Here is a 27,930-nt window from a genome sequence, read left to right on the forward strand (position 1 = left end):
ACTTTATTTATCTAGGTGACCACATTTACTCCCAAGGTTTCTAATATCCTCTGTAAGCCAGTGGGGATTTCTATCTCCAGCCCAGTCCTCACTCCTGAGCTTAGCCCCTTGTGTCCCCATGCTTATTCAAGATACCCATTTGTACAATGCTCTTGAACATTAAATTCAACAGGGTCAAAACCTAACACTTGGTCTTATCCCAAACCCAGGCCATCTTGACCACAAACCTGCTTATTTTGTGTATTTACTATTCTCACTAAGTACTACCACTATGTATGTATTGCTCATGTCAGAAATATGGATATGCACTCTTCTCTACCCAACATAGCCAATCAGTCATTAAGTGCTGTTGATTTCACCTCCTATATACTTCACCAATCTGTTTATTTCTAGCATCATTATTATCAGTTCAACCTAAGCCATCATCACCACTTGACTAACTGCTCTAGTAGCTCCCTAACTGGTCTTGTGTAAACACCGTGGCTCTGCTCCAATCCATTATCTACTCTGGAGCTTGAATGCTCTTTTTAAAATGCAAATTTGATCACATAATTCTCCTTTGTTTTTAAAAAAATCTTTTAATATCTTCCTTTTAGTAAAAGGATAAAATGAAAGGTCTACAATAGAAACTTAAAGGCCTTGTCTTTATCCAGCCCTCACCTGCCTCTCCAACCTCATCACATGCTATTTTTTCCATTATTCTTTATGTTAAACACAGTTTCTTTCCTTCTTTAAAAGTCCTACCTCAGGACCTTCAAAGAGTTTTGAAAAAGAAAAGAGTTTTCTTTTCTCTAGAAGAGGAGCTGGCAAACTTTTTTAGGAGAGGGCGAGATAGTAAATATTTTAGGCTTTATGAGCCAATAGGTCAGTCTCTGACTCACCTGCTCAACTCTGACATTGTAGGGTGAAAGGAGCCACAGATAACATGTAAAAAAATGAGCATGAATATGTTCTGAGCCATACAAAATGGGCTTGGGCTGGGGTTTAATTTGCTAGCTCCTGCCCTAGGACTAATAATCCCTATATTGCCACTCACAGATTCATTTCAAGTGCCATTTTTTTCATTGAAACTTTTTCTGATCAGGGTAAATCACCTTATTAAATGTGTTTATACCACAAAGTATATTTCGCTTTCATGTAACTAATCATTACTGCAATTAATTAGATATTTGTGAAATTCTCTTGTCAGTATCCATCTTCCCTATTAGGCTGTAAACTCCATTAGACTAGGAATTATATTTACTTTGCTATTTTATTCCCAGCATGTGGTGGAAAACATGACACATGGTAGCAATCCATAAATATTTGTTGAATGAATGAACAATTAATTTATTATCTGACCTTCAGTTGGCAACTTTATCTTTCTGAGCCTTAGTTCTCCACCTGGAAAGGAAGATGATAATAACAACTACTTCCCAGGTTTGTTTCAGGTAAGAAAACATGAGTGAGGTGAATTTTGTGAACTCTAAAACAATATACAGATGTAAGAAAAGAAATATTAGAAAGATGAGTTGGTTGCATAGTACAGGAACAAATTATAGCCCAAGGTCCAAATCTTTTCACTCATTTTTTTGGCCTTCTAGCTAAGAATGGTTTTTGTCTTTTTAAAGGGTTGTCAAAAAAAGCAAAAACAAAACAAAGACTACGTGACAGAGACTACTCATGGCCCAGGAAGCCTAAAATATTTTACTCTCTGGCCCTTTAAAGAAATAGTTTGCTGATCTCTGGCTTAGAAAATAAATGAATGATTAATACTTTATAAATATACTCATATTTTAATATTTTGATGTCATTTTCTGAGTACCTTTCTTCTCTTCAATAGAGAAAGTGATTAAATTTATAAACATTCCTCCTCCCCCTGCCGAGGGACTCTATGTTTACTTTAACTTAAAAATAATGATAAAAGGAGTATCTAAATATTTTCTTTTCCCCTCAGTTATATGAACAATTGATTTTGAAACAGAGTAGGCCTGGGGTGTCTGGGGATGGGATAGAAATGGGGAGATGGATGCCAAGAAAACTGTCTCGCCTGGAAGGTTAACTGCTGTTATGTATGTGATTGCTGAGATTTTTTTTTCCTGGGTAATTCAACACTGTATAGAAATTAGGAATGACACATTTATAGTAAACAATAAGGGACTGTGTTTTTCACACACAAAAAAATACTGCACAAAAAAGGAAAGGAATTTGGAATCAAAAGATCATGATTCAAGTTTGAACCCTACCAACTTACTCAATATGGCACTTTGAGCAAATACATTAGTATCTCTCAGCTTGAGCTTCTCCATCTAGAAAAAGAGAGTAAATATTGATTCCATTTAGTAGGTGGCTATTATGAGCCAGGTGCTTTACATATATTATATTTGATCTTTATATCAAACTGCAAAGTGGCTATTGTTAGCTCCAATATATAGATGAAGAAACTGATGCTCAGAGAGGTTAAGTAACTTGCTCAAAGTACACCACTAGGAAGAACCAAAGGGTCTGGAGTCAAATTCTGACTCTAGCAATATATTTAACCTTCTTAGGCCTTACATGTTTTATCTTACAAAAATACATACAAAACCTAATTTCTAGAAGAGAAGTTTTGAAATTCCTGCATATTACATTACCAGCTTGCACCTTAAAGGTAGAGGGTTTTCCTACAAAGGTAAGAAAACATGAGTGAGGTGAATTTTGTGAACTCTAAAACAATATACAGATGTAAGAAAAGAAATACTCAATACTCAATACTTCTGTGTCTTTAGAGAATAGTAAAGAGGGAATGTGTTCTCCTCTCTGTGTATTATAAGAACAACCTCAATTGAGAAAGCATAAATATATAGAAATATTAGATTTTAAGCATGTTCCTTGAGTACCATAGTAACCATGAATTCTATTTATTCCACAGCAATTCCCATTCTGTTTTTGAACCAAACACATCCAATATGTGGCACATCAGTTGATTATTAAGTCTTTATTACCTTTGCTTCATTATCTCATGTAGTCTCCCATGCTGGACACACTGTTCCTCCAATTCATCATTTCTTCTCTGTAACTTTTCCAGTTTGTCATATGTATACCTTTTTTCTTGACTGAGCTGAGCTATTTCAGATCTAGAGAGGTGTAAACAGAGAAGTGACAGATGTTAAAGGTTCTTATTACCAGAGCATGTTTGTATTGTATAACCTTATCATTTTCTTGAACTCTGTACTTAAACATAACAGTGTCAATAAAAATTATTTTATGTAAAATAAAATATTTCAGAAATTACAGAATGTCTAGTAGAAGGATATACACACTGCAGGAACTCAACTGGTAGACAAAGGAATAACAACTTCAACAGAGAGAGTTTTTTCAAGGAACAAGACAAAAATGATAATAATCAAATCCCGTTTTTAAAAAGACAGCTATTAATTTACCAAATGTTTAGTGAGTATTTATTACAGGCCAGCTACCATGCTGTTACAGGAACAACCCCAGGCCTAATTTCTGACAGAGAGTTGTTTCTTTTAATTAACATAGCTAATTTAATGGTACATGATTAAAATCATACAGTTTTTAAAAATGGTGGGGCTTCCCTGGTGGCGCAGTGGTTGAGAGTCCGCCTGCCGATGCAGGGGATGCGGGTTCATGCCCCGGTCCGGGAGGATCCCACATGCCGCGGAGCAGCTGGGCCTGTGAGCCATGGCCGCTGAGCCTGCACGTCCGGAGCCTGTGCTCCGCAACGGGAGAGGCCACAACAGTGAGAGGCTCGCGTACCGCAAAAAAAAAAAAAAAAAATGGTGGTTCTCTGCCCCCTGACTCCACCTCCAGCTTGTCAATGTAATTATTAATATTTCAGTTTGTAGTTAAATCAGTATCCGTTTTATGTCATAACAGCTACATGAATATTGGTCCTTGTTGTCTAATCATATGATTACACAAGCATTTGTGTACATTTATTTTCCCTAAACAAGTGGGCTTTAGTGTAGAATGATTGAGTGGCAAGCCATCTTTTCTGATGGGAGATTCCCAATATTATCAGTATCCGTAATTCTTTCCCCTGTGGCCATTCAGTTTCTCAAAAGAAGGATTCTCCATTTTCCTGCTTGTTGTGTACAACCCTAACCATCAGTGGTCTAGGAGCTGGTTGGAAATAGAAGGGTGGTGTACTCACCTTTCAGAATGTAGACTTTTAATTAATTCCTCTATTCTAATTTCAGTGCAGCTATTTTCACCAGTGCCTGCTGGTTTAATCTCTTCAGAGGGGAAGCTCCTAGTTTTCTGGGTGGAGGAGGGATAGTCACCTGGCTTCATGGGGTGGGGGTAGAACTGTCAACTTTGGCTTCAGTCCTATATTCCACTCCTGCCTTCTAAGTCTTTCTGGGATTCTGAGAGCAGATCAGCTTGCTTCACATACAAGTATCCCTGTCTGCAGACATTTAAGACTCACCTTCCTTCATTTGCTAAGTGAGGTACCAGTCCCCCAATTTTCTTTCTGCTTTCACATTATTTCATTTGGGATTACAGATATCTACCTACTTTGGTGATGATTGGTGTTTGTCAGGAAATAACGTTACTTCTTCAGTGTCTTGGATGGCCATTTCAAGGCTCAACATTTGAAGCTAAGAGAGACATCTGTCCAAGAAAATTTGTACTTTTTCCTTGATTTAATTAAACATTACTCCTTACTCCACCATCTCCTCATACTCTACTGCCTCATAGGTTAGAACTGAAAGCTTAGAAGTCTTGCACATTAAAATACGAATAGTTAACAATTGGTTTGTTTCTTGAGGTTTATGTGAGATGCTTGATGTAAAATTATTTCCCTCCAAAGAAAGGATTCCTCCATTAGGTGACAGAGCCATTTTTTTTTTTTTCCTGGAAAAGATTTGGATTTTCTAAGGGAATTTATCTCAAGGACTAAGCTGCTTCACAGGGCATGAAGCGATCGCTCCCTTTTAGTTCACCTCATTCCTCATTTTGTTTTCACCTTGGTTCAAGTCTCATCTCGAAGAAAGCTTGCTCTGATTAATACTTGCAGTTCTCAGTATGTCAGCACATTTTTTGAAACCACCTCTAGCTTTTATGCATACATTAGCTTATAATTTATTCCTGTGAATTGTGCTCTGTGCCTCATCTTTCTTGCTAGATTCCAGATTCCACACAAGGGCATGGATTATCTCATTTTCAAGCTCAGATTAAGCACTCAATCTATATTTACTTCTTCTAATAAGAATTTACTTATATTTGAAATAGTCTAAATAAGTTAATAATGACTATGTCTATCCTTTCAAAATCACATACAATATAAAAGAATTTAGGAGCAGTTATATGAAATTTTTAATTTAGTATTCTTCCACGATTAGTATTTCCTATCACAATATGCACTAAAATTCCAAAAGGACCAAACATATCCTTAAACCGGATTAGAAAAAATGCATAAGATTATTTATCTGTTCTCAGGTACTTTCCCAGAAAAACAAGTCACTTTTTAAAAGTCACGAAGGAAACATAGATTTTACAATATAACAATATAAAGATTTTACATACAACAAAATCATATGTTTTCATGAGCATGTTCCTTGTAGCACTGTTTCTAGAAACAACCTTGCTCTGCAACCCAATATATGAAAACTTAACCCAGAAATGTATCAACAGATGATTAGTTACATTACTTAAAAAAAGAAATATCAAGATGCTATTCTGATAATATGGCTATTTATTGGTGTTATATATTGACCTAAAATATGACATATTGGTAAAAAAGGAAAATATTAAAAATCAGCATAAGGTAGTTCTATTTTATAAAATAAAAAATATTTTGACATGTATACCACATATTAATATTGATTATCTCTTGGTGTCCAGATTAGAAATATAAAATATTTTTTTTCCTTTTCTGTATTTTCTGAATTTTTACAATGGACATATATTGTAATATTTAAAACAAAAAATAAAGTCACCTTGATTTTGAAAAAATTCTTGAGAAACAAAGAACTGGGAACAAATTATTCAATATTAAAAAAAGGGGAACGTAAAAAATGAGACAAATGAAGATTAGAAGCATTATATAATAAACTGCTATCCCCACTCTTCATCAAAATTCCAATTAAAAAAGTACAAGGGATATGAAAAATACTCACAGAGGAAGAAACATAAATGATCAACAAACATTTATAAAACATTCAATTTCCCTATTATTCAAAGAAATGCCTAATAAAACATTTACTGTATGCCTACACTACACACACTACACTAGGTAGTGGAATTCATCCTTTACATTATGATCTCAATTAATTCTACAATGTAAGTGTTTATTCCCTTTTCTCTGGGAGGTAAATATGAGGTTTAATAATTCGCCTAAGGTCACCTAAATGGTGATTACCCAAGCCCAGACACAAACACTGGTCTGTCCAACTCTAAAGGGGTTGTCCCACCCACTGTGCAACATGGCCACTCACTCCTTTTTTGAAAAACCTCTCACTTCTTTTTGTCACAAACTGCTTTGTACACGTATATACTGAGCAGAATTTAGTGCAGTACTTGAGCAAAGTCATACACATTAACAGCCTTAACAGGGTTCACAGTCTTTGGACCAGCAATCCCCTTTTAGACATCTCAACTAAGAAAATCATGAAAAAATTCAGATTTATGTATAAAATTATTATTATATTATTCATTACATTTAAAAAGAGTTTAAAATTCTGATGAATTATTATTCATAAATGATTCAACTAAAATTATGTTTTCTGAGTATTTACTGATGTAGAAAAGTGTTCATTAGATAATATTAAGTAAAAAGAGCAGGATATAAAACTGTATATATATATATATATATACACACACACATATGTGTATCACTCACAATATAAATGCATGGTAACATACACATTTACCTATACATGGAAAATGACTGAAAGTAAACATGTCAAAAGTTAACGATAGTTAGCTGGATGGTAATGTTACAGGAAATTTTTTTCCTTAATTCTTCTTTGCATTTATAACCAAATGCCCTATATTGAGGATATCTTATATACAGAATTTCAAAAATATAAATGTTAATTGTAAAGTACATATTACTATCAGGTATTTTATTGCTACAGTACTTTTCTGCTTTGCATATTTTATGTGTATGCTTTTCTTTGTTTATAATAGTAATTTGCCTACCAACTTCCAATGTTCAATAAAAATTTGGTATATGTACATGGACATCATTTTTATCTGTCTAGAGTCCATGATATATTGAAAGAGCTAGCAGTTTGAAAAGTTCAAAGAGTAAATTTACGAGCTTCTATGTTAGCTTGAGATTACATTTGTGGCATGATTATCCTAGTGTTATATAAAAAGAAAATTGATTCTAATCAATTTTCATAGAAAATTTAGGTAATTTCTGCCTTTACAGAAGCATGAACTTCTCACTGCATTTTTATATACCAGTTATACTGTGTAATTACATTTTCATGAAGTATAATATTTTACTATGATAATCAGGATTACAGTGATAATTGCTTTTTAAGGAAAAACATATCCCCTTAATTTTTTACTCTTTTAGAGTCTCATTCAACTTTCAGTAATAATTAGCAGAGGACAATATCAGTTTCTTCTTGTAGAATATAATTTTTGTAGCATCCCAAACTAACATCATCTAAACATGCCAGGGAAAAAAAATAGTTCAACCGGGTATGTGTTCTTTACTTCAATTAAACTCACACAGTTGGATACCTACTGTTGCCAAAACAGTAATATAATTTATACATTATAGTCCACACAGTAAAACTACACTAAAAGTCATTTAACAATATTTATAACACCATAAAATACAGTGTTAAAATATATGAACTGCAATATGTACCAAAATTATAAAATTTGTTTCTCATCATCAGTGATTAAAACCAGGATCATTGCTCTAGCCTCAATACCCACAACCCTGGTGACAGATTAGAATTCAAATCTTAATGATCAATTTACAATTAACAAGATAGAAATGAAACAAATTAAACCAACCATTATATATAACGAGACCCAATGGACTCCCATTGTTCCTCTTAATTACAAAACGCAAATCACAAATACACAATGGGTAGGGTTAGACATCAATCCACGAACCTAGCAACCCAGAAAGTGACAATGATAGAAAAGGAAGAGAAGCAAAACCATGCAGACCCCAGTTCTATGCTCTATATCCTTTTCTTTTCACTGGGGCAGAAGTGTTGAGAGGTGAAAACCTAGCACATGCTGGATCTCCATTCTGCAGCTGGCAGAGGCTCCCTTCCTAGCCGGTACCCAACCTCTCTGAGCTCTCCCCAGGCCATGTTTTAGATTGCACTGCAAACTGCACTGCAAACATTTTACTGCTGATTCATCTAAGTGTCTGGGGAGAGGGAACACCTCCTTCACTTTGATAAAGAAAAATCACAGTTGCACCAAAGATATTTAAATATCTCCATTTACCAACTTCAGAAACAACCCTACCACTGTAATAAGCTCTCAGAGTCCTGGGGAATAAAGACAAAAGGGAGCTGAAGTTTATGTGAGTTTCATCTAAAATCAGCCAGAATGTCTGCCTAGTGCCAATTAAAAGCAAAATGGAATTACTTGTCTTGTCTGATGCTCAAAAACAAACTGTATAAAATGCATGGAATTGGCAGTTCACTTTTAGTTTTAAAATGGGATGTGCCATTCACAAACCCTGGGGTTACAGACACCACCCGAGCAGTGTGGAAGGCATACTGTGCAGGAAGTACCGGCTCTTCACTGTGGAGGGCTTGCAGACAGCAGAAGCCATAGGCACAGCCATAATGCGACTTACATCTACTTGGGAAGAAACATATATAACAGGACACACACACGGAGGAACCATTTCTAAACACTTTCATAAAGCAGCCTAGCATGAGGATGGGATAGAGAGTAAGAGTGTCTGGGATTGGTGCTCCCGGATTGTCAGCTTTCCCAGTGATTCTTCAGGGGCTCTAGTCAGAGGACTAGATCTGTGAGTTAAAAAAAAAAAAAAAGCGTATTTTAAATGGTATGAATCCATTTATTTAGTATGGGATTTTGAATAACATGAAACTCTTAGACAAAAAAAATGTTTAAACTGTTAGTCAACATGAAATAAATACACTTACTTTCAGGAAAAATTTTACTACAGTACTCTGAGGAAAACCTGGATTAAAATTACCATATGGTCTAAATAATTATTTTGGAGACTGTGCTTTCACAATGACAACAGTTTAGAAAGCTCAAAAAAACTTCAAGATTTCCTCACTTTAAAGCACAGGGGGAATTATTTATCCTAAAAGTTTAGTAGAGGGTATGCAGAGGCTCACTCCTGGAGGGCTTCTACAAGGCTTAATAAATGTATAGCTTTACTTTAAAAGAAATACTCTGAGTCCTTCAAGTTTTATAGGTGTTTTCAAAGCAAAGGTAATATCAAAATGCAGTGTCTTTCATGTAGGAAGCCAGAGTGAAATGAGAAGAGTAAAGAAATGAACAACCTGCCCCCACACCACCAAATCACAATGTATCCTAGTTATAATGCTAATTTCTTGCGAGACACACAAAATGCACATTTTGTAAATTTTAGGGGCACTTAAAAGTTTTAACAGTAATAAGTTACAACTTATCTAGTCTTTATTATTTGCTAGGTTTTAGTTTTGGATCAACTTATAAAGTTACAGTAGATACGTATTTTAACTCTTCAGACTTACAAGACAAGGTACCAGAGCAGGAGCTGAAACGCAACCAAATCCACATTTTCCTGATCCTGCATTGCCTTCAAAAAGATTTTCCATTGTGGTATAGACTTTATGTCTGTCAGAGAATTATGGCACTCGGACGGTAGCAAAGACAATAATAGCTAGGTGAAGTGATATCCTAATTGCCAGTCAAGACCCTTAAAATGATACTATCAATGACAGCAATAGCACCTACTGTATTCTTCTATGGGTCAAGCATGGTGTTAGGTGTTACATATATGTGTGTACCTATATACATCTCTCTAAATTTCTAATTCCCATCATAATCCTGCAACATAGTTTTTAAAAGGTTTTTACAGATGGAGAAGCCGAGGTTTGGAGAAATTAAGCGATGTATGCAAGGTTATGAAGCTAAGTGCCAGAGCAAGATTCAAACCTTGTTCCTTCTGAATTCCAAAGTGTTTTTTACTGCACACTGCCTGTCATCAACAAAGGAATGGTCTGGAATCAGAGTCAGATCAGGATACAGGGGGTAGTAGCCCCGGGCTTATTTGTTTCATTCATTCATTCAGTAAATATGTATCAGGTGCCAGCTGTGTATCAGACGTAACGGAACACATTCAATTTACAAAGTAGCAGTCAGGAGCTAGAATCAGAAGTGAGAGGAGTTGAAGAGAAGAGAGGCTGAGGTTCAAGTTCACTAGACTAGTACAGGGTAAATTGATAGACCTAGAGCAGGGGAAAGAAGGCCTCAGGGCGCATGGCACAGGTTAACCCAGGCTCACAGGTTAACACTCACATGCGAAGTATGCTTACTTCTCCATGGAAATATAAAGATTAATTTTTCTTTCCTAAACTTTCCCATTGTAACTACTTTGGCCTGGATTTTCTTTAGTAGTAGATATAAAATAATTATACTTATTGTAAGAAAGATCATAGGCTTTGGAACCAGAAATGTCTAAGTTAGAATTCTAGTGCTCCTACTTACTAGCTATTTAAACACTTTGAGTATTGGTTTCCTCCTCTGTAAAAGAAGATAATAATTCATGTCTCAAGCTGTTGTGAGAATTAAATAATATATAGCAAGCATATAGCTTCTCTTTCTCTTTTATACACTTCCAATTCCTCAATTATGTCTCCTTAGACAGCAAGATAATTAATCAATAATCAATCCCAAAGCACTCTTAAGATAACACAATCTTTTAAGACCCAATTCAAAATAATTTTTTCTTAAATTATTAATCTAGTTTGTTGGTATCTGAGGTAAATCAAATATTTCTAGTTAGGAATACCTCCTGTTGATATATTATGAGGGTCTCTTCCATGGCAAAATTATTTGGGTTTCCTTGTCAAATTTCCTGAAAATACTGGGTATTTTGGTACCCTAAGCCTTTTCCCATCCCAAACAAGATACTTAATTAGTATTCACTAAGAAGGTGCATGTTCAGAGCACATTCTGGGTGGTTATAGGAGCTTCTGCCTTCCTGTGAGCAGAAAGAATTGGATTCATAAGCCCCCCGATTTTCAAAAAAATTAAGGGATGGGGATTCCATAACGTAAGCCAGCTTATTGATGCAGGAACCCAAGATAGGGCTCAGAGTGATCAGACTTGCTCTGACCCTCCTAGAAATTCTTTCTGAATAATAAACCTAAGTCAGTAGTTGGTTTGCTGAGCCCTATTCCTTGTTCTTTGATGATCTAAGTGAGTTTCAGAAAAGTATGCAAGAGAAGATTCACAGATTATTTTCCCATTAGGTTATACTGTAATGCGACATTTTATACCTAGCTAGTTAAATGAATGATTTCTTTTGAGTTCAAGTCAAATTGATTCTGTTCAACATCATTCATTTACAAGAGGAAACCACAGTTCAAGCAGGTCAAATAAATTTGTCCAAGATTACACAGCTACTGTCAGAGCTAAGATGAGAACTCAGGCTTCTTAGAATTTAGAATATAAATAATTCATTTATTGAGATAATATGATTAGAAAATGTACAGAAAAAAATTCACTAAGAACCCAATCAGTGGATTTATAAAAGAGCATGTACCTACAAAATCAATGATGGCTATTTTATTAAAATAAAACAATTTTAGGAGAAAGAAAAGATGGTTTTGGTTTATTTCAAAGTATCATCTACTTTTATTTTTATACATTCATATTTTATCCATTATCATTTGCCTTAAAGATAGCTTTTATGTGTTCATGGAGAACTATGATAATAGACTAAAATATGTTAGCTGTGTTAAAATATGACTTTAGAACTGCTTGATTTATCTGCATCCTTTATTAAAAGGATGCCATCTTGACCTTTGTGCTCTGAAATTTCATAGTTTTCAATTCTGAACATTAAAAAAGTAAAATTATAGTATGTATACCTAATTATGAAAAAACATCAAGGTGTCTGTATGGATAATTAAGAAAATTTTCATAGAGAGAAAATGTTTTTTACAGGAAATATGTCAATACATATCTAATTTTGACATTAGACTATAAAATAGTGGAAATGCTGTCTTTTAAGAAAAAAATGACAGTATTCATATAAACAGTGCTCTGAAAGTATTATATTACCTACCTGCTTTTCTGAGAGATTTGTTCCAGTTTCTTGGCTAATGTGCAGCACTCTTCCTTTAACTTTGTCAGAAATGAATTCTGGGAGGTCAGCAATGAATACTGTTCATTTTCTAGAAATAACAATAACCCCCCCCCCCAGCAACATAAGATGTTTATGGTTGTAGCTCTGCAGTGCTTCCACATGTATAGTGGTAAACGTGCTAAGACAACCACACTTTTCCTATAAGACTCTAGATCACTTTTACGGTCCTAGGTCAAAGGAATGCTCATCTGGCAAGACACTAAATCTTGTGAGACATTTATTTCCCTAATAATTACACACCAGAAACATATCTGATCATATCAGCTTTGTGTAATTTTTAACATGTTAATAAATTGTCAAATACCTCAAGTGGAGCCATAGATGCTTATATCTTTGTAATATGCAATATATTTTTATTTTGATAATTTTACTCTAAACAGAGTGTCAAATTGATCACAACCAGATAATTCAAAACTAAAATAATTGAGGAACTCTTTCTACGCTGTAACTCATGCTTTATATTTCATATCTGCTCACATATTTCACTACTCCCATCTTGCATATACTTCTCTAATCATAAAAGAAAAATACATAACTTTCCTTATTTTACTGGAAATAAATAATTTTCCTCATCTATTAGTGTGAGCTTCAATGAAGATCTGATCAAAGAAACTAAAGAGAGTATGTATTTTTGTGCAAAACAAAAGGAAGTATTCTCATGGTGGCTCAGTCAATACTCTTATCTAGCACTCAGAGATACTGCCTAAGACTCCTTGATCACCGGGATCCTGATAATAGTGGAGGCAAACAATAATTCATTCTGTAATCTTCTTCTTTTGTTTTTAGTGGAAAAACAACTACCAAGCCTGGTGAATTTTCATTTCTTCTGGCCAAACACTGTGAGAAGAAAATCTCTACTGAAAGTGATGGAGTGAATTATGTGGATCAATATGACATTTGCCTCTTTATTAGCAAACAGATTATTTAATGAATTTTACATTAGCAATTTTTCACTTACAGGATAAGCAACCATTTATTACCATGTCATCAAATATAGTATACATTAAATCACATGAAAATTATCTTTAGGTGAAAGGTTTAACAGGCCCTTTCTTTTCAGTTTTAGACAATGACTGACAAAAAAGCATATAGCATACAAAGCAAAATAAATCAAGGCACTAAAAATTAAGCAACATTTTTCTGGAAGAAACAGGATCAATTAAACTTTTGTTTTAATAGTACAATCAGCTTGGTGTATGTGGTGTGGAATTATAATGACTGACACTGTCTTGTTTTGACTAACACTGTCTGTGAACACACAACTCAAAAGTGAAAGGAACTACATAATGCTCCGACTGAACAAATCAAACTGCCTATTTTCAAAGTGCATTTTACTTTCAAATTAAAGGTAAAGAGTTACTGGCCAACTCAGTCTGCAGAATAGTGCCAATGTGATGAAAGATGGCAATTTTTAGCCAAGCTGCCAGCTGTGGTCAATGCCTTGTATTAGTGAATTTTAACAGCAGTTGTGAGAACTTGAAGAATGCAAAGGATTAAACATCACTCTAGACTGGGTTGGGGGAGGTGGGGAAATCATACAAATGCTAAAAATGTTCGAAGCTGCAAAGATTAAATAAAGGAACATATCAATTTGGAGCCACTGAATTACATCCAGCTGCGACAGTGAATTAAGAACCGATTAATGGCTAAAGCTTTTCTCCAGTTTGGATGCTGAAGCAAACTCATTAGGCTTTTAGAGTAGCTATAATGTGTGTACTGTGGGAACTGTTCAATGCTATTCAGGAGGCTCTAACTGTAAGCTCAGAGCATTTCCCGCAGAGCTTCTGATGCTATTTTCTTTATATAACATGTGTGCCTGAAAACCCAGCCAAAAACAAGCCCTTTGTTTTTCTACTTTGTTGTGGTCTCTCTCAGCTTTACGTTTCTTGAACACAGGTAAATAAACTCATAATCCAGATGGTGCAACAGATGTGAGAGCAGCACTCTGAAATCAACAGACAGTGGGCAATACTTTCCATTTTCTCTTTTAAACGCTAACTAATATGTAATTCGGAATCTCCGGTGTAGTTAGCATCTGCTCCCTTCGGCCAGCCAAAGGTTACAGGTGTTCCTGATGTCATTTCACAGTAAGGCGTGGGCCTGGCTTGTGAGCAAGTGCCCAGGCTCTAATCTTTCCCTACCACCTACCAGTTTTGTCATGCTGGGCCTCCATTTGCTGTATCTTCTGTGTCAGCTCCTGCTCTCTTTGCTGGGCCTGAAGGGCTTGGGCCTTTGCATCGTTGCTAAAGCTCTGCTGAATGCTATCTTTTTCCAGTCTACAAGGCAGAGAGGAGACACAGAAATTTAAACTACAGATGCACTAATCCCCATCATTTCCCCTACAGACCACAGAGAGCTGATACGTAGTAAATTGTTAAGCATAAGTAGACAACAGTCTTTCTACAGACTCCCCCTTACTTTAGGCAGAAACTCCAAAGGATCTTTCATACAATGTTAAATACTTGCCATACATCTAAATGGACTAAAGTAAGCAACTTTAAAAATCAAAAAATCATGACAACTGAATAATGCTATTTTATAACTTTAAAACACAAACACCGTTCTCTATAACATTCTCAGTGTTACGTACCGCCAACTAATCTTTTTTTTCGCGGTACGCGGGCCTCTCTCTGTTGTGGCCTCTCCCGTTGTGGAGCACAGGCTCCAGACGCGCAGGCTCAGCGGCCATGGCTCATGGGGCCCAGCCGCTCTACGGCATGTGGGATCTTCCCGGACTGGGGCACGAAAGGCGGACTCTCAACCACTGAGCCACCAGGGAAGCCCATCTTTTTTCTTTTGAATGGTCAATATTTCCTAAAGATCCTGAAGTTACAGGCACAGCATGACTCAATACACCCAAAACTTAAATTCTTGAAACTAAGTTTTGTAGATCACCTCTGCTTTTCCTCCCAGACTTAAAACGGAATCTCAAATATAATGTAGGAGATTCTATCTGGAGGCAAGTAAATGATTCTGCAGTACCACATGCATGTTTTCATTAAACATTTTCACACATTAGGCCATGTAATGTGAATATAAATATGAATATGAAAATAAAAAACTTCTCCCAGCACTTCATAATAAGATCCCTTTTGGGTCACACTGAAAGAAACTGCAGGATGAGAAGCTTCTGTAGTCAAAGATGATGTATCTCACCCCACTGTGACTAGATATTGACCAGTGGATGGGTCAATATCCAATCACAGTGGCTCCTAAAGAGAGAAACTTCCTAAACAATTAGAACCTGAAGAATGCAAAGGACCTCATTACTGGCACCACTGTGGATAATGACACTGTGTGTGAGCACACACACATACACACAAACACACACTCACACATACACACATTAGGTTGGTTGGTTCTTTATTCTCTAAATATGGGTAAGTGATATAAAAGTTTCCTTCAATTAATTGGCTTAGTTATTTCTAACTCCTAATCTTCTTGTGGGCATTTCTCATCCATGCTGCTTTAGTTTACTAATTGAGATATTTACTGTCTTGTCTTGCCAAACTAAAAATAAACAATTCCATAAAGCTATCACTACTAGTCTATGTGCTGCTGTGGAACTTTAAATCACTGGCTTCTCATCATAAAGCAACATAAGGAAAGTGTGTATTGAAATCAGTCAAGGCATGTGGTAATGTTGTAGTACAAAATTCCAGAATGAAAATACACCCACACCTCAATCAAATGGATCATCAGGGGGCCACGCTAAATGTGAAATAAGGTCCCTTCTGGTACTTCTAGTAACAACACCCTGTGGACTTGCTCCAAGGTCTTGCCTCACACTCAGTTCCAAATTGGTATGCTGCAATACATGGATAGTGCGTCGAGGCCACTTTTTGCCTCCTCAGTCATACCACGTATTTTCTGGCCACGGAAAGCTGCACATGTCTCTGTGTTTTGCTGGGACGTTTTTTTCCCCCGCCCACCTCACCCCTCTCTGCCTCCCACCAACCCGTCACCGCTGCTCAATGTATACTGCTCCTTTAGGACCTGCTCAAAATTCCCCTCCTCTCTTTCCCCTCTCTCCTAAATTAACTGTTCTTTCTACAGTGACATCAGTATATGTTGTGTATGTATGCATCCTACGAAGATAGCATTTATCACACTTTGGTTATTGGTTTACTTGTCTGTCCCTTTTTGCCGTCTTTGTCTCTCTATACAATGAGCCCAGCTCAGTACATGGCACACAGGAAGCGGGCAGTGAATGCTTAATGAACGGATGTTCTTATATACTTGCCATAGGGGAAAGAAGGCTGCAGTCTTTAAGTGAAGCTGCAGAATCTGCTCAAGTCTTATATGAGGAGGCAAAAACTTTCCAGACGTGAAAAAAAAGAGAGAAGAGTGTATGGAAGAGAACGGCTCTAATGGTGTTGCCAGGTGGAGATGCTGCCACTGAAGGGGTTAGCCTGAAGAGAGCACTGTGGCTTCTTTCACTGAGTAACCATCCCCAAGACAGAGAACCCTAGCTAGAGCAGGGGATATAGGTCGGGAGACCTAGGATTCTGAGATCCCCAGTAATCGGGTGATGAAAAAATGCATTGTTCAAAACCAATACCCATTTGAGAGTGAAAACGGGCATTATTAATCATTAATAATAAGTAATTATACCAAGACAAACAGTCATAACTGGGACTACCCTTTGTAAACTGGGGCTTATAGTTCACTTACACAAAGGGGCTGCCAGTCTCATCAGTAATTTTCAGAATGAGGAACCTAATTACTGATCTAAATTTACTAGAGAAAAGAACTACTGTATTATTGTAGTTCTCCTTATAAAACAATTTAAAAGAATTCTCTACCAACAAATGTTGTTACACAACAACTTTTGTTTCTTGAATCCTTGCCCAACTTTTACTCTGTTTAAGAAACTACACATTTTCTTTTCAATTGCATAAAAACATGGCATATTTTTGTTTTCCTACCTTCTTTATATACCCCTTTCCTTCTATGTTGCCCTCTCACCTTGCAGGTTCTTTCTGACTTAGCAGGTTTTTTATAAAACCTTAACATTTTAAAAGGGAGAAGGAATCTCAAATTTGTTTAATCAAATCCTCTCACATTATAGTTGGAAAAAAAAAAGGAGGGTCATAAAGAATTAGAAATCTGCTCAAAGGTTACTGTAAATGCTGTAAAGGCAGAGGTGGGATTTGAAATATTTTGATTTAGGAACTTATTTTATAACACTCTACAGGTAATGCAATAATGGGTTGAAAGAGTTAATAAAAATCACTTAGTTATCCAAGGAAGTGATCGGAGAAGAATCCAAACCAATTCATTTAATATTTAACATAACTCTGAAAGACACTCTGTTAGGCACAGGTCAAACAAAGATACATAAATATGGCATAGTCTTTGTCCCAATAGGGAATTAAAAATGGCCAAAATAGAAGGTAAAAGGTGAAATATACCACAAGAAAGGTACTAGGGAATAAAACTACTAAAGCATAGAAAAATAAGAAGTCAGTTCCAGCTGGGTGTGAGAGCCTTGTGAAAGATAGCTGGGCCAGGCTTCCCCAAATGGTTTCATTCAGTTCTTACTCAAAATATTGATGATCTCACTTAACCAAACTTATAGTTACCATATTTTACAAATTGGAATAAAAGCAATGGCAGTAAAGAAGAATTTCTTGGTTGTTATTAAAATAAGGCTGAAAGATGTATTCATAATAGCTAAAACCTGGAAACAACCTAAATGTCCATTAACTGCTAAATAGATAAACAAATCGTGGTATAGCCTTACAATGGAATACTAGCAATAGTAGTAATAAAATAGTAATAAAAAGCTATTGTTACATATGACACCTAGGTGAATCTCAAAGACAGTATGCTTAATGAAGCCAGGTACCAAAGACATATTTCATGATTTCATTTACATGAGATTCTAGAAAAGTAAACTATAGAGTGACTGGTCAATGTTTCCAGGACCTGGAGGTAGGGGATGGGCATGAGGGAACTTTGGGGTTGATAGAAATGTTCTATATCATGGTTATGATGGTTCTGTAACTATGTACATTTGTCAAAACACATTTAATTGCAAACTTAAAATTGGTGATTTTTATTATATTTAAATTTACCTCAGTAGAGCTGACTTTAAAAAGGAGCAAAGGTATTAGAATAGGAACATCCATCTTTTTCTCCAAGTTATCCACATCACCTGTGGCAACACATGGGCGTGTGGGCCATGTTGATGTTTACTTGATAACAATTGAGAGTTAAAAGGAGGGAACAAGTACTGGGTAGGCCTCAAACACAGACTAAGCATACATTGAGGTTTAGTCTCTCCTTTTTTCCAATTATAATTCTGGTTGATTATATTTTCTAAAATGTCATTTACCATCCCACTTAAAAAATGGGATTGAAGAATTAACTTTACATTTTTTTTAATGTGATTTGCTTTCAATTTGAGTTCTAGTGTATTTTTTTTTAAATTTTTATTTATTTATGGCTGTGTTGTGTCTTCGGTTCTGTGCGAGGGCTTTCTCTAGTTGTGGCAAGCGGGGTCCACTCTTCATCGCGGTGCGCGGGCCTCTCACCATCGCGGCCTCTCTTGTTGTGGAGCACAGGCTCCAGACGCGCAGGCTCAGTAATTGTGGCTCACGGGCTTAGTTGCTCCACGGCATGTGGGATCTTCCCAGACCAGGGCTCGAACCCGTGTCCCCTGCATTGGCAGGCAGATTCTCAACCACTGCGCCACCAGGGAAGCCCTAACTTTACATTTTTAATCCTCAACTTTTCCATATCATTTATTATTTTAAATCTTGCTATTTAGAAAAATCCATGTCACAGAGCAAAGATGATTAATTAGATTTTTTTAAAGTACAATTAAAATTTTACTACTACATTAAAGGAAGATCCTAAAATTCACCAGTGAGTGTGGCTCGGAAATGATGAAATGATGAAAGCCTCAAGTCTAACCTGAGGACAAGGACGTGGTGTTGCCAGTGACTTGAGGCACCAATCCTGTCTGCCATGTTTCTATTCACCTTTTTACTAGTGACTGAAGTTCTAGTATTAGACATACAACCCTTTGGTTAAAAGGTGTTTCCGTTTTAAAGTAAAATAGAGAGAGCTTTGTGACAGTGGCATATTGGTGTAACAAAATGTATGAGACCATTTATAACATACTTACTAGCTGAGAGCCATTCTTGATGGAATTACAGAGAGAAGCAGCAGGGAGGTGCCGGGTGCTATTGTGAGTTAAGATACATGATGTACACTTGTCCCAATAATGGTGATATTATCTTTGATCACTTGGTTGATGTTATTGGTATGCTGGAAAATGTTTAATAATTGATTTGGGGGGTATCCCTCATTTGCAGTGTTTACCAATTTTCATTATAAATACTTCTACCAGGTCCTATTTTAATAATATGATATTATCTATTATTCTTGGGCAGTTCTTGGCTTCCTATTCCTACAAGATGTTCCAGTTTCATCTTGTACTGTCCTTTACCAGTCTTGGAATCAGCATTTGCTCAAGGAGCTCTTGTGCCTTTTGGTGGAGAATGGTATTTAGAAATCAAGATCTGTCACTAGGTGGTACTTATTGCTACTGACAAGTCTTGGCTTCTAGGTCACCTTAGTAGACAGAGCCAGTATATGAATATACATATGAATATATAAATATAAATATGAATATTTGTCTATACGTCTTTATGTGAATATATACATACACATTCAAATTGATGTCTCTATTTCCAATCCAATAACATAGATAGAACTTAGTCTTCCCTCTTTCCCTAAGTGTAACATTATTCCTCAACAGTGAGAAACTTGGAATCCATTCTTTAACATACTCATTTTCTCAAACTTGGTACACACAGAAGTGCTTTCTAAGTTGCTAATCTACTATGGAAATCAAATCTATGAGTAACTAGAATTAAATATTTCCTTATAGTTTTTGCTTTTTTAAAAATTGAACTATAGTTGATTTACAATATTGTGTTAGTTCAGGTGTACAGCCAAGTGATTCAGATTCTTTTCCATTATAGGTTGTTACAAAATATTGAATATAGTTCCCTGTGCTATACAGTAAATCCTTGTTTTTATCTATTTTATATGTAGCAGTGTCTATCTATTAATGCTTTTTTTTTTTAAAAAGCATACACACCATTTTTCACTTGATTCTCTTTGTGTTCTGGGAAAACCACATTTTAAGAGGCAATGGAGGGACTTCCCTGGTGGCACAGTGGTTAAGAATCTGCCTGCCAATGCTGGGGACATGGTTCGATCCCTGGTCCGGGAAGATGCCACATGCCGCAGAGCAACTAAGCCTGTGTGCCACAACTACTGAGCCCGTGTGCCACAACTACTGAAGCCCATGCACCACAACTACTGAGTCCACGTGCTGCAACTACTGAAGCCCGCATGCCTAGAGCCTGTGCTCCACAACAAGAGAAGCCATTGCAATGAGAAGCCTGCACACTGCAACGAAGAGTAGCCCTCGCTTGCCGCAACTAGAGAAAGCCCACACACAGCAACGAAGACCCAATGCAGCCAAAATAATAATAATAATAAATTAAAAAATAAAAATAAAAAAGAGGCAATGGGGTACAGTAGAAAACTCACAGAGCTAGAGGATCCAAGTATAGTATCTACCTCCTGATTACCTATGTGATCATGAACAAGTAACTTAATTCTTTTAATCCAGGGGTTCTTCCTGAAAATAGGGCAGGAAAAAAGCCTACTTTAAGAGTTAATAATTTTAGTAACTTATTATTTACTAACATTTAGCATAAGCTAAGCTCTTTACATGTATTCTTTTATTTAATCTCAAACAACCCTAAGAGGTAGGTTCTCTTATTATCCTCACTTTATAAATGAGGAAACTGAGGTCTAGAGAGGGTGTACAATTTGTTCAAAGTCCCCCAGTTATTAAGGGACATAGCCAGGAAATTCAGGCCTACCTGAATCTAAAGTCCATAGTATGAATCTCTATGCTTCAATATCTTACTCTGTCAGGGACTCAGATAAATGAGATAAAGGATGACAAGAGTCTTATTTCAATTATCTGTGTGTGTGTGTCATTTACTACCCATATTATATATCTTGATAGCCAATCCCAAGCTAGTCCTCCTTCTCCTTTCTCATTTGTCCCAAATGTTATTGGAACACTTCCTCCTACAATGACACCATCAATTAGTTGTATCCTCCTTAAAGAAATATATTGACTTTTGCAAAAACATTAAAAGGCACATAAATACATCTCCTGCCTCAAGTTTATCACAGACTCCCAGGAAAGATAAGACGTGCACATCTTAATTGGAATGTAAGTGCCTGAAGAATAGAGACCTTTGTTTTGCTCACTAATTTATTCCAAGAGCCTGGAATGGTGCGTGGAATATAGTTGTGCAGTCAACAAGTATTTGATGAATGAATGAACGAGTGAATGAATGAATGAACAACTGTTAAGGGACAGAAAATACTAAGTATCCTTACAGGTTTAAGGATCCTCCTACCTACTGATTAGAAGAAGAGAATGGGATAAAATAATCCCTATTTTGGCCAATAATTTAATTTAGTTCTATTATTGTTATTGATAATAACAACAAAATAAAAACAAAGTAAAATTAGTAGAAAGAATGATATCTTCCATGTTTGAGAAGAACCAAAATCCTGTACTTGTTTACTATTAACAAGGACTATGTTCTCATATTTGAGCAAATGTAGAAATACAGGGATGGAACAAATAGGGAAAGGAAAATACAAGAGGGCTAGGATTCAGTGATCCCTACTTCCTCAAGTATGCAAAAAACTTCATGGCATTATACATATTTCCTAGAGGAAATTATTTCTATTTTCTTCCCGCAAAGTATATCAGAATTTTAAGTACAATGTTGGAAGGTGAGTTATCAGATCAGAGAATGAGTCACTTCTAGGAAAGGAAGCAGAAAAGAAGGAGGTCAACTTCTTTCAAAGGAATAAACACAAAAGAAAGGAAATAATTCACAGAAACTTTCCTAAAAATATTTTCCCTCCCAAAATGTTCTCTTACAGTATCTCCAAAATAATTTGAAAACTCTAACCTTCAAGGCCAAGGAGGTGTGCTAGACTCTATATTGCCAGCTTCTATTACACCTCCTGAATAACTCACATTTACTTAAGACAAAACCCACAGGCTTTTACCACCTCATCATCTTCCAGTGTCTGTGCTTTCTATTTTACAAAGCACAGTCAGATGCATTGACCTCTTTATTCTTCATAATAGTTCTGTAAGGCAGGGAGATGGAGCAGATATCCTTGTTTGTCAGATGAAGTATCTCAAGCTCAGAGAATGAAGAGATTTGCTCAAAACCGCACAGCTACTAGTAAGTTTGGTGTCCTTTCTATTCCACGGCATTGCCTTACATGAGTTTAGTAAAATTCTATTGCTCATCCAATTCAACAAATACTTAAACACCAATTTGTGCCAGGCACAGAAGTGTGGGGATGCATCAGTATACAAGATACAGACCATGACCATCCCCTTGAAGAGTTCACGGTCTAGTGAAGAAAATAGACAAGGAAGAACGACTAAAATAGTAAGGTAAATAATAAAATGGAGCTAAATTCCTGCTATCCTACAGTGGATAGGACAGGAGTTGGGGAGTAGCTAGGCACAGTGAGGGAGGATTTCAGGAAGCTTAAAATATTAGAGGCTTAAAATGAGTAGTAATTAGCCATATAAAGAAAGAGGGGAATATCGTTACAAGTGAAGTGGACAACTGGTGCAAAGGCCCAGGGAAGAGAGAGAATCAGGTGCCTTTGGAAAACTGCAAACAGTTTTGGCACGAGTGGAGGGTGGAATATATGTGTTGTGGGGTAGAAGCGAGCAGTTGGTGGAGGGGAGACTGAAGAAAGATGAGACTGGAGATGTAGGCAGGAGCCAGAACATGAAGCTATTTTTAAGGACTTCATCCTCAGGGAAATAGGGAGCCAATGTAGGGTTTTAAGCAGGGGAGTGTTGTGATCACACTCGAGCTTTAGAAAGATCACTCTGGCTGCAGTGTGGGGAACAGATGGGGAAGGGACAACATTAGAAGCAGGGAGAGCACTTATTACTACAGCAATAGCAAGAGCAATTTTGGTAATTGTTTCTTAGATATAGTAGATATCATAGGTAGATACTGAGACTGAATAGCCATCAAATGCACATTTCAGGATTTTCAGCCTTGAAATTTCTTAAGTAGCTCAGAGGGCTCAGATGCATTAAGTGCTTGTCTTGATAAAAGTTCCTGGGAGAATATTAGGCCCTCCTATGTTCTATTTTACAATACCATGGGCCCAATTCTAACGACTAAAGAATAAGAACAAGCATGCTTTTGCATGAAATAAATTAGATCATGATTTTGCCTTTGCATCTTCATATTGTCAAAATATTCATATTTCCATCTCTGACTTTTCTGTGTAAACTAATCACATTGGTCCACTCTTGCCTTTCCTCTCTGAAAAATATCAGTTTATCTACATATTCCCAATAAGTAATTAATCCTTCTGATGAGTAACTTCAAATTAGACATCAGTAGGATCAATATATATTATAATGGCATTTCTGTAACCTCTCAATGGATCTGCATCACTGTCAAATTGCAGTACAACTGACTGAAAGAGTTTATATTCTATTATTAAAATGTTTTGGAATTAATTTCTAGGATCCTTTTTAAATGGGGAACATGTTGATTACTTTGTGGCTATTAAATTTATTCAGAAATAAGCTATAATAGCAAGAGTTACAATTATGAAATACATGTCATAATGTCTCATTTCTCAAGCATAACAGAGTAATGCTTCTTTTATCTGGAATGTTGGGAGATGAGCCGTTCCACGAGAGAGAATTTTCCAGGTATTAGACCCATACAAATCTGATCATTTGCAGTAGAAATACCTAAAATATATTACATCTCTGCTTCCTTAAGCAAACTACACCAAATATAACAAACTCTTCATAATCAAGGTTCATAATGTCTGCTTGCAGCTGCATTCCCTTTGCTAGGAAGCTCCTAGGAGTCACTGCTCATTGTTTTATCTTCAGGTATCTACCATAGTGACTGGAAACAGCAGACACTCCATACGATTTGTTGCATGGAAAGTCTCAGGTGCTACTCTAACAAAACAGAAAGCATACAGAAGCACTAATCTGCTTCTTACAATTTTTTTTTATTGATTGGTTTGCTATGATTTGCTGCCATGTTTTTTGTTTTGTTATGTTTCAAAATTTTTTAAATATATAAAACTGATGTTTAGGATAGTTCCACTGATCCTACACAGAAAAGTGCAAGGGCTTTGTGATAGTTATTTGCTTCTTAAAAGTACTTTTAAATTTATATCTCAGTTTATGGCTATGTGTCAAATGGCTGAATTTACCAGAAGTCTACGTCTGAGGAAGTAGGGAAGTTCTGTAAGAAAGACAGCAGGGTTTTCATTGTTCTAAAGTGATGGCCTTTGGTCAACCACTCAGTATGTTTGTACAAAGATATTAGGATTGTGATCTGCTGACTGACCTTGGCTTGATAACAAAAACACAGTTCATTTTTAAAGCTTGATTAAGATCTCTATAACCTCTCCATTGTTGCACAAACCTCTGGGGCTGAAAAATACTACGCTTATGGAAGAAAAAAACTGACCCCAGGCCAAGTTTTCAGATTCTTACTCCAGTATAATTCTCACTCTTCAAAATAAGAAAATCATTGTTCTTGTCACAGTAATTAGGTCATTTTCCTCATCAAAACATTTTTCCTTTTAGTCATTTCATGATTTAACGTTATTTCTATTTGGCTTGTTAACACTTGCTTGCAACTATTTTTATCTACATCCTTAACTGTTTCCTCTGCTTCAGGAACTTAAAGTGTTTGTTGGATTTTCTTCTTCCTCAAGCCATTTCTAAGCCATCATCCTCATCATTTTTATAGTTGCAGAACTGTCCTTTCTATTCCTGAGAACCTGCTTTTACCTTTATTCTAAATCTATTTATATTCAAATTCATTTCTGGGAGGCAGCGTGTCTTGAGCTTACCCAAACCAGCAGAATTTGTGCCCTAAGAAAAGGAACATGAGCAACTAAAATCCTAAAATATGTCTCAAAATAATGTCGTACTTTGGGCCTTTATCCCTTAGTACATAAACTTCACTGCCAGCAGGGCTGGGTTGGTCATTCTTTGTACACAAGGAGGTAGGGATTAAGTGTGCATACTTTGGTGTCAGGCAGACTGGGCATCAGAGTCTCCATACCTCCACTTACTAGCTGTGTACCCTAAGTGAGTTACTTACCCTATCACTGTTTTCTCGAATGTGAAATGGGGTTAGTAACAGTACCTCTCCTTATAAGACTAGCATGATATTGTATGTAAAATACACTTAGTATAGTACTGACACATTGTAAGTGTTCAAAAATATCAATTAGTGCCATTATTATTATCATTATTTTTCTTAAAAGATGACTACTCAAACTGTAACAATCAATATAATTACCTCAAAGGCAAAACACCTTGAGGAAAGAATAAAAAATTTCCTCAGTTTACTGATAAAACCTACATAGGGGGAGGTGGTATTGCACGGTGGATGTGAGCTTGGGCTTTGGACACACACAGTCCAGATTTGAACCCTGGCTTCACTATGTACTAGTTGCATGACACCAGAGTGGAACTTCAGCCTAAAGCTTATTTTATCATTTAATAAAATGATATTATTAGAATATGTGAGATAGTCTACATAAAGCAACCAGCAATGTCCAGCCCAGATCATCATTTGAAAGGTGCCTAAATTCAACTAATGGACTGGCATCTAATTATTTGTCAAATTTACTTTCCATAGCTCTTAACATGTAAAGGTAAAGATGGGACAGTAAGATATGGAAGAACTTACTGTAATTTGCTGCTGGTACAGCTAACTCTTCAGCTGCTTTCTCTATCCTCCACCTCCCCTCAAAGTGACAGTTCCTCAGAAAAAAATTAACCAAAGTTAGTCCTGGCTACGAGCTTTAAATTAAAAAGCTGACATGATTTTCTTATTTGTACAGAATGATTCCAATTATTGTAGAAATAGACTTTAGGGTTTATGACTGCATCTACAGTGGGCAATGTGGGAAAGCCAGGAAAACTGAGGAACAAAAGATCTAGGGCTACAGTGGCAGCCACTGGCCACATGTGGCTACTGAGTACTTGAAATGTGGCTAGTTTGAAGAGAGACATGCCTCAAGTCTGGAGTGCTGTGAAGAATTAGAAAAAAAAAAGTAAAATATATCTAATTAATTTGTATCGATTACATGTTGAAAAGATACTATTTTCTATATATTGGGTTAAGTATACTATGTTGTTAAAATTAATTTCACTTGTTTCTTTTTAAATATGGTTATCTGGAAATTTTAAATTGAATATGTGGTTTGCATTTCGTGGCTCTCATATTTCTACTGGACAGTGCTGATTTGAGCATAACTCCTTTTCTCCTTCCCTAAAGCAGAGCATCATTTTTAATCCTGATGTTCCATAAATCAAAATAACTATGTTGCCAAACACTGCTAACTCTAAATGTCTCACGAAGATATAAAATCTCATAATTCTTATAAAAAGCCAAAACTATTAAAATAACATTTTCTTATCTTGATAAACTTCTCATTTGCATCAGCCAGTCACCATTACTTGAAAAGGAGAAACAAAGAATTCTAATAGAAAACTAAGAAAAGCTAAAGCTGAAGTAGTCACCATATTATACAAATGTAAGCAATACAAGCTTTTTTTTTTTTTTGTAAATCAGATTTGGTTTGAAGCAACTCCCAAAATACATATTCATATTTAAAATTAAATTATAAAGCATATTAAAAATTATTCCATACAGCCAAGCTGGCAAATTATAGAAAAATGAACAGTTATATACATGGATTGTAGGCTCCTAATAAGTTAATGTGCATATAGTTGGAAAATATTTATCATTTAATAGTCTATAATTGTTAAATGGGAAATAGCAGATTCTCTATGATCCACCCTCCCACAGATTTCTGTCCTGAATCTTCAGCAATCATCCTCATATCATTCATTCTTTGTTTCTAGTAAGAAGCTAACAGTTTCAAAGTCTATCAAGAGTATTAGTTAGTCAATCAGTCTGTCAACCAGTTTTTAATAAATTATCCTACTGCCTGGTGAGTTAATCTGTTGCCTTTGTAGTTTTTACTTATTGCAAAACATTATCTCCATTTCATGAAATACAAATAAGCTGCTGAATGGTTTCAAACCTCTAGAAACATTGGTGGAATTTATTTGTTGAGAGAAATATAATTCAAGGATCCGGAAAGGAGAATGAGTGGGAAAGCCAGGACCACACATAGTAAGCCCTCATGAGAATCACAATTCCAGTCATCATTATCATTACAAAGTCATTCTTTATAGAAAATCTCATTTGAAATATTTATAAGTTATGGGCACCTCCAAGTGTATTTATAGAAACATTAACACATTATGAGTGCTAAACTTCTTAATCTCTAGAGCTTACTGCCCATGAGTTGCTGCATTTCTTCAGAATACAGTAAAGGATACACACAGAAGGGAGGAATATCAGTATGCCAAGAATGGAAGGAGAATGAAATCTACTGTAGAGTTTGACTTAGGGTCCCATACTTTAAATCTGTGCCAATAATCCTTAGCA

General features: G+C 36.0%; 1 protein-coding gene across 3 annotated transcripts in view; it reads right to left on the reverse strand.

Annotated features, from left to right (window-relative positions):
• SDCCAG8 (SHH signaling and ciliogenesis regulator SDCCAG8) overlaps nt 1-27,930 on the reverse strand; it is a 274,761-nt gene that overhangs the window by 85,155 nt on the left and 161,676 nt on the right. For 2 of the 3 annotated variants that reach the window (XM_060090899.1, XM_060090898.1), the window contains 3 exons: nt 14,462-14,589; nt 12,233-12,341; nt 2,964-3,095 (listed from right to left, as the gene is read on the reverse strand). In XM_060090899.1, coding sequence (XP_059946882.1) covers nt 2,964-3,095; nt 12,233-12,341; nt 14,462-14,589 — 369 coding nt within the window. Of the gene's footprint in view, nt 1-2,963; nt 3,096-12,232; nt 12,342-14,461; nt 14,590-27,930 lie in introns of those variants that run through there. The other variant, XM_060090900.1, reaches the window with a different exon arrangement.

This window comes from Mesoplodon densirostris, chromosome 2 (assembly GCF_025265405.1).
Source record: "Mesoplodon densirostris isolate mMesDen1 chromosome 2, mMesDen1 primary haplotype, whole genome shotgun sequence".
Classification (NCBI taxonomy): Eukaryota; Metazoa; Chordata; class Mammalia; order Artiodactyla; family Ziphiidae; genus Mesoplodon; species Mesoplodon densirostris.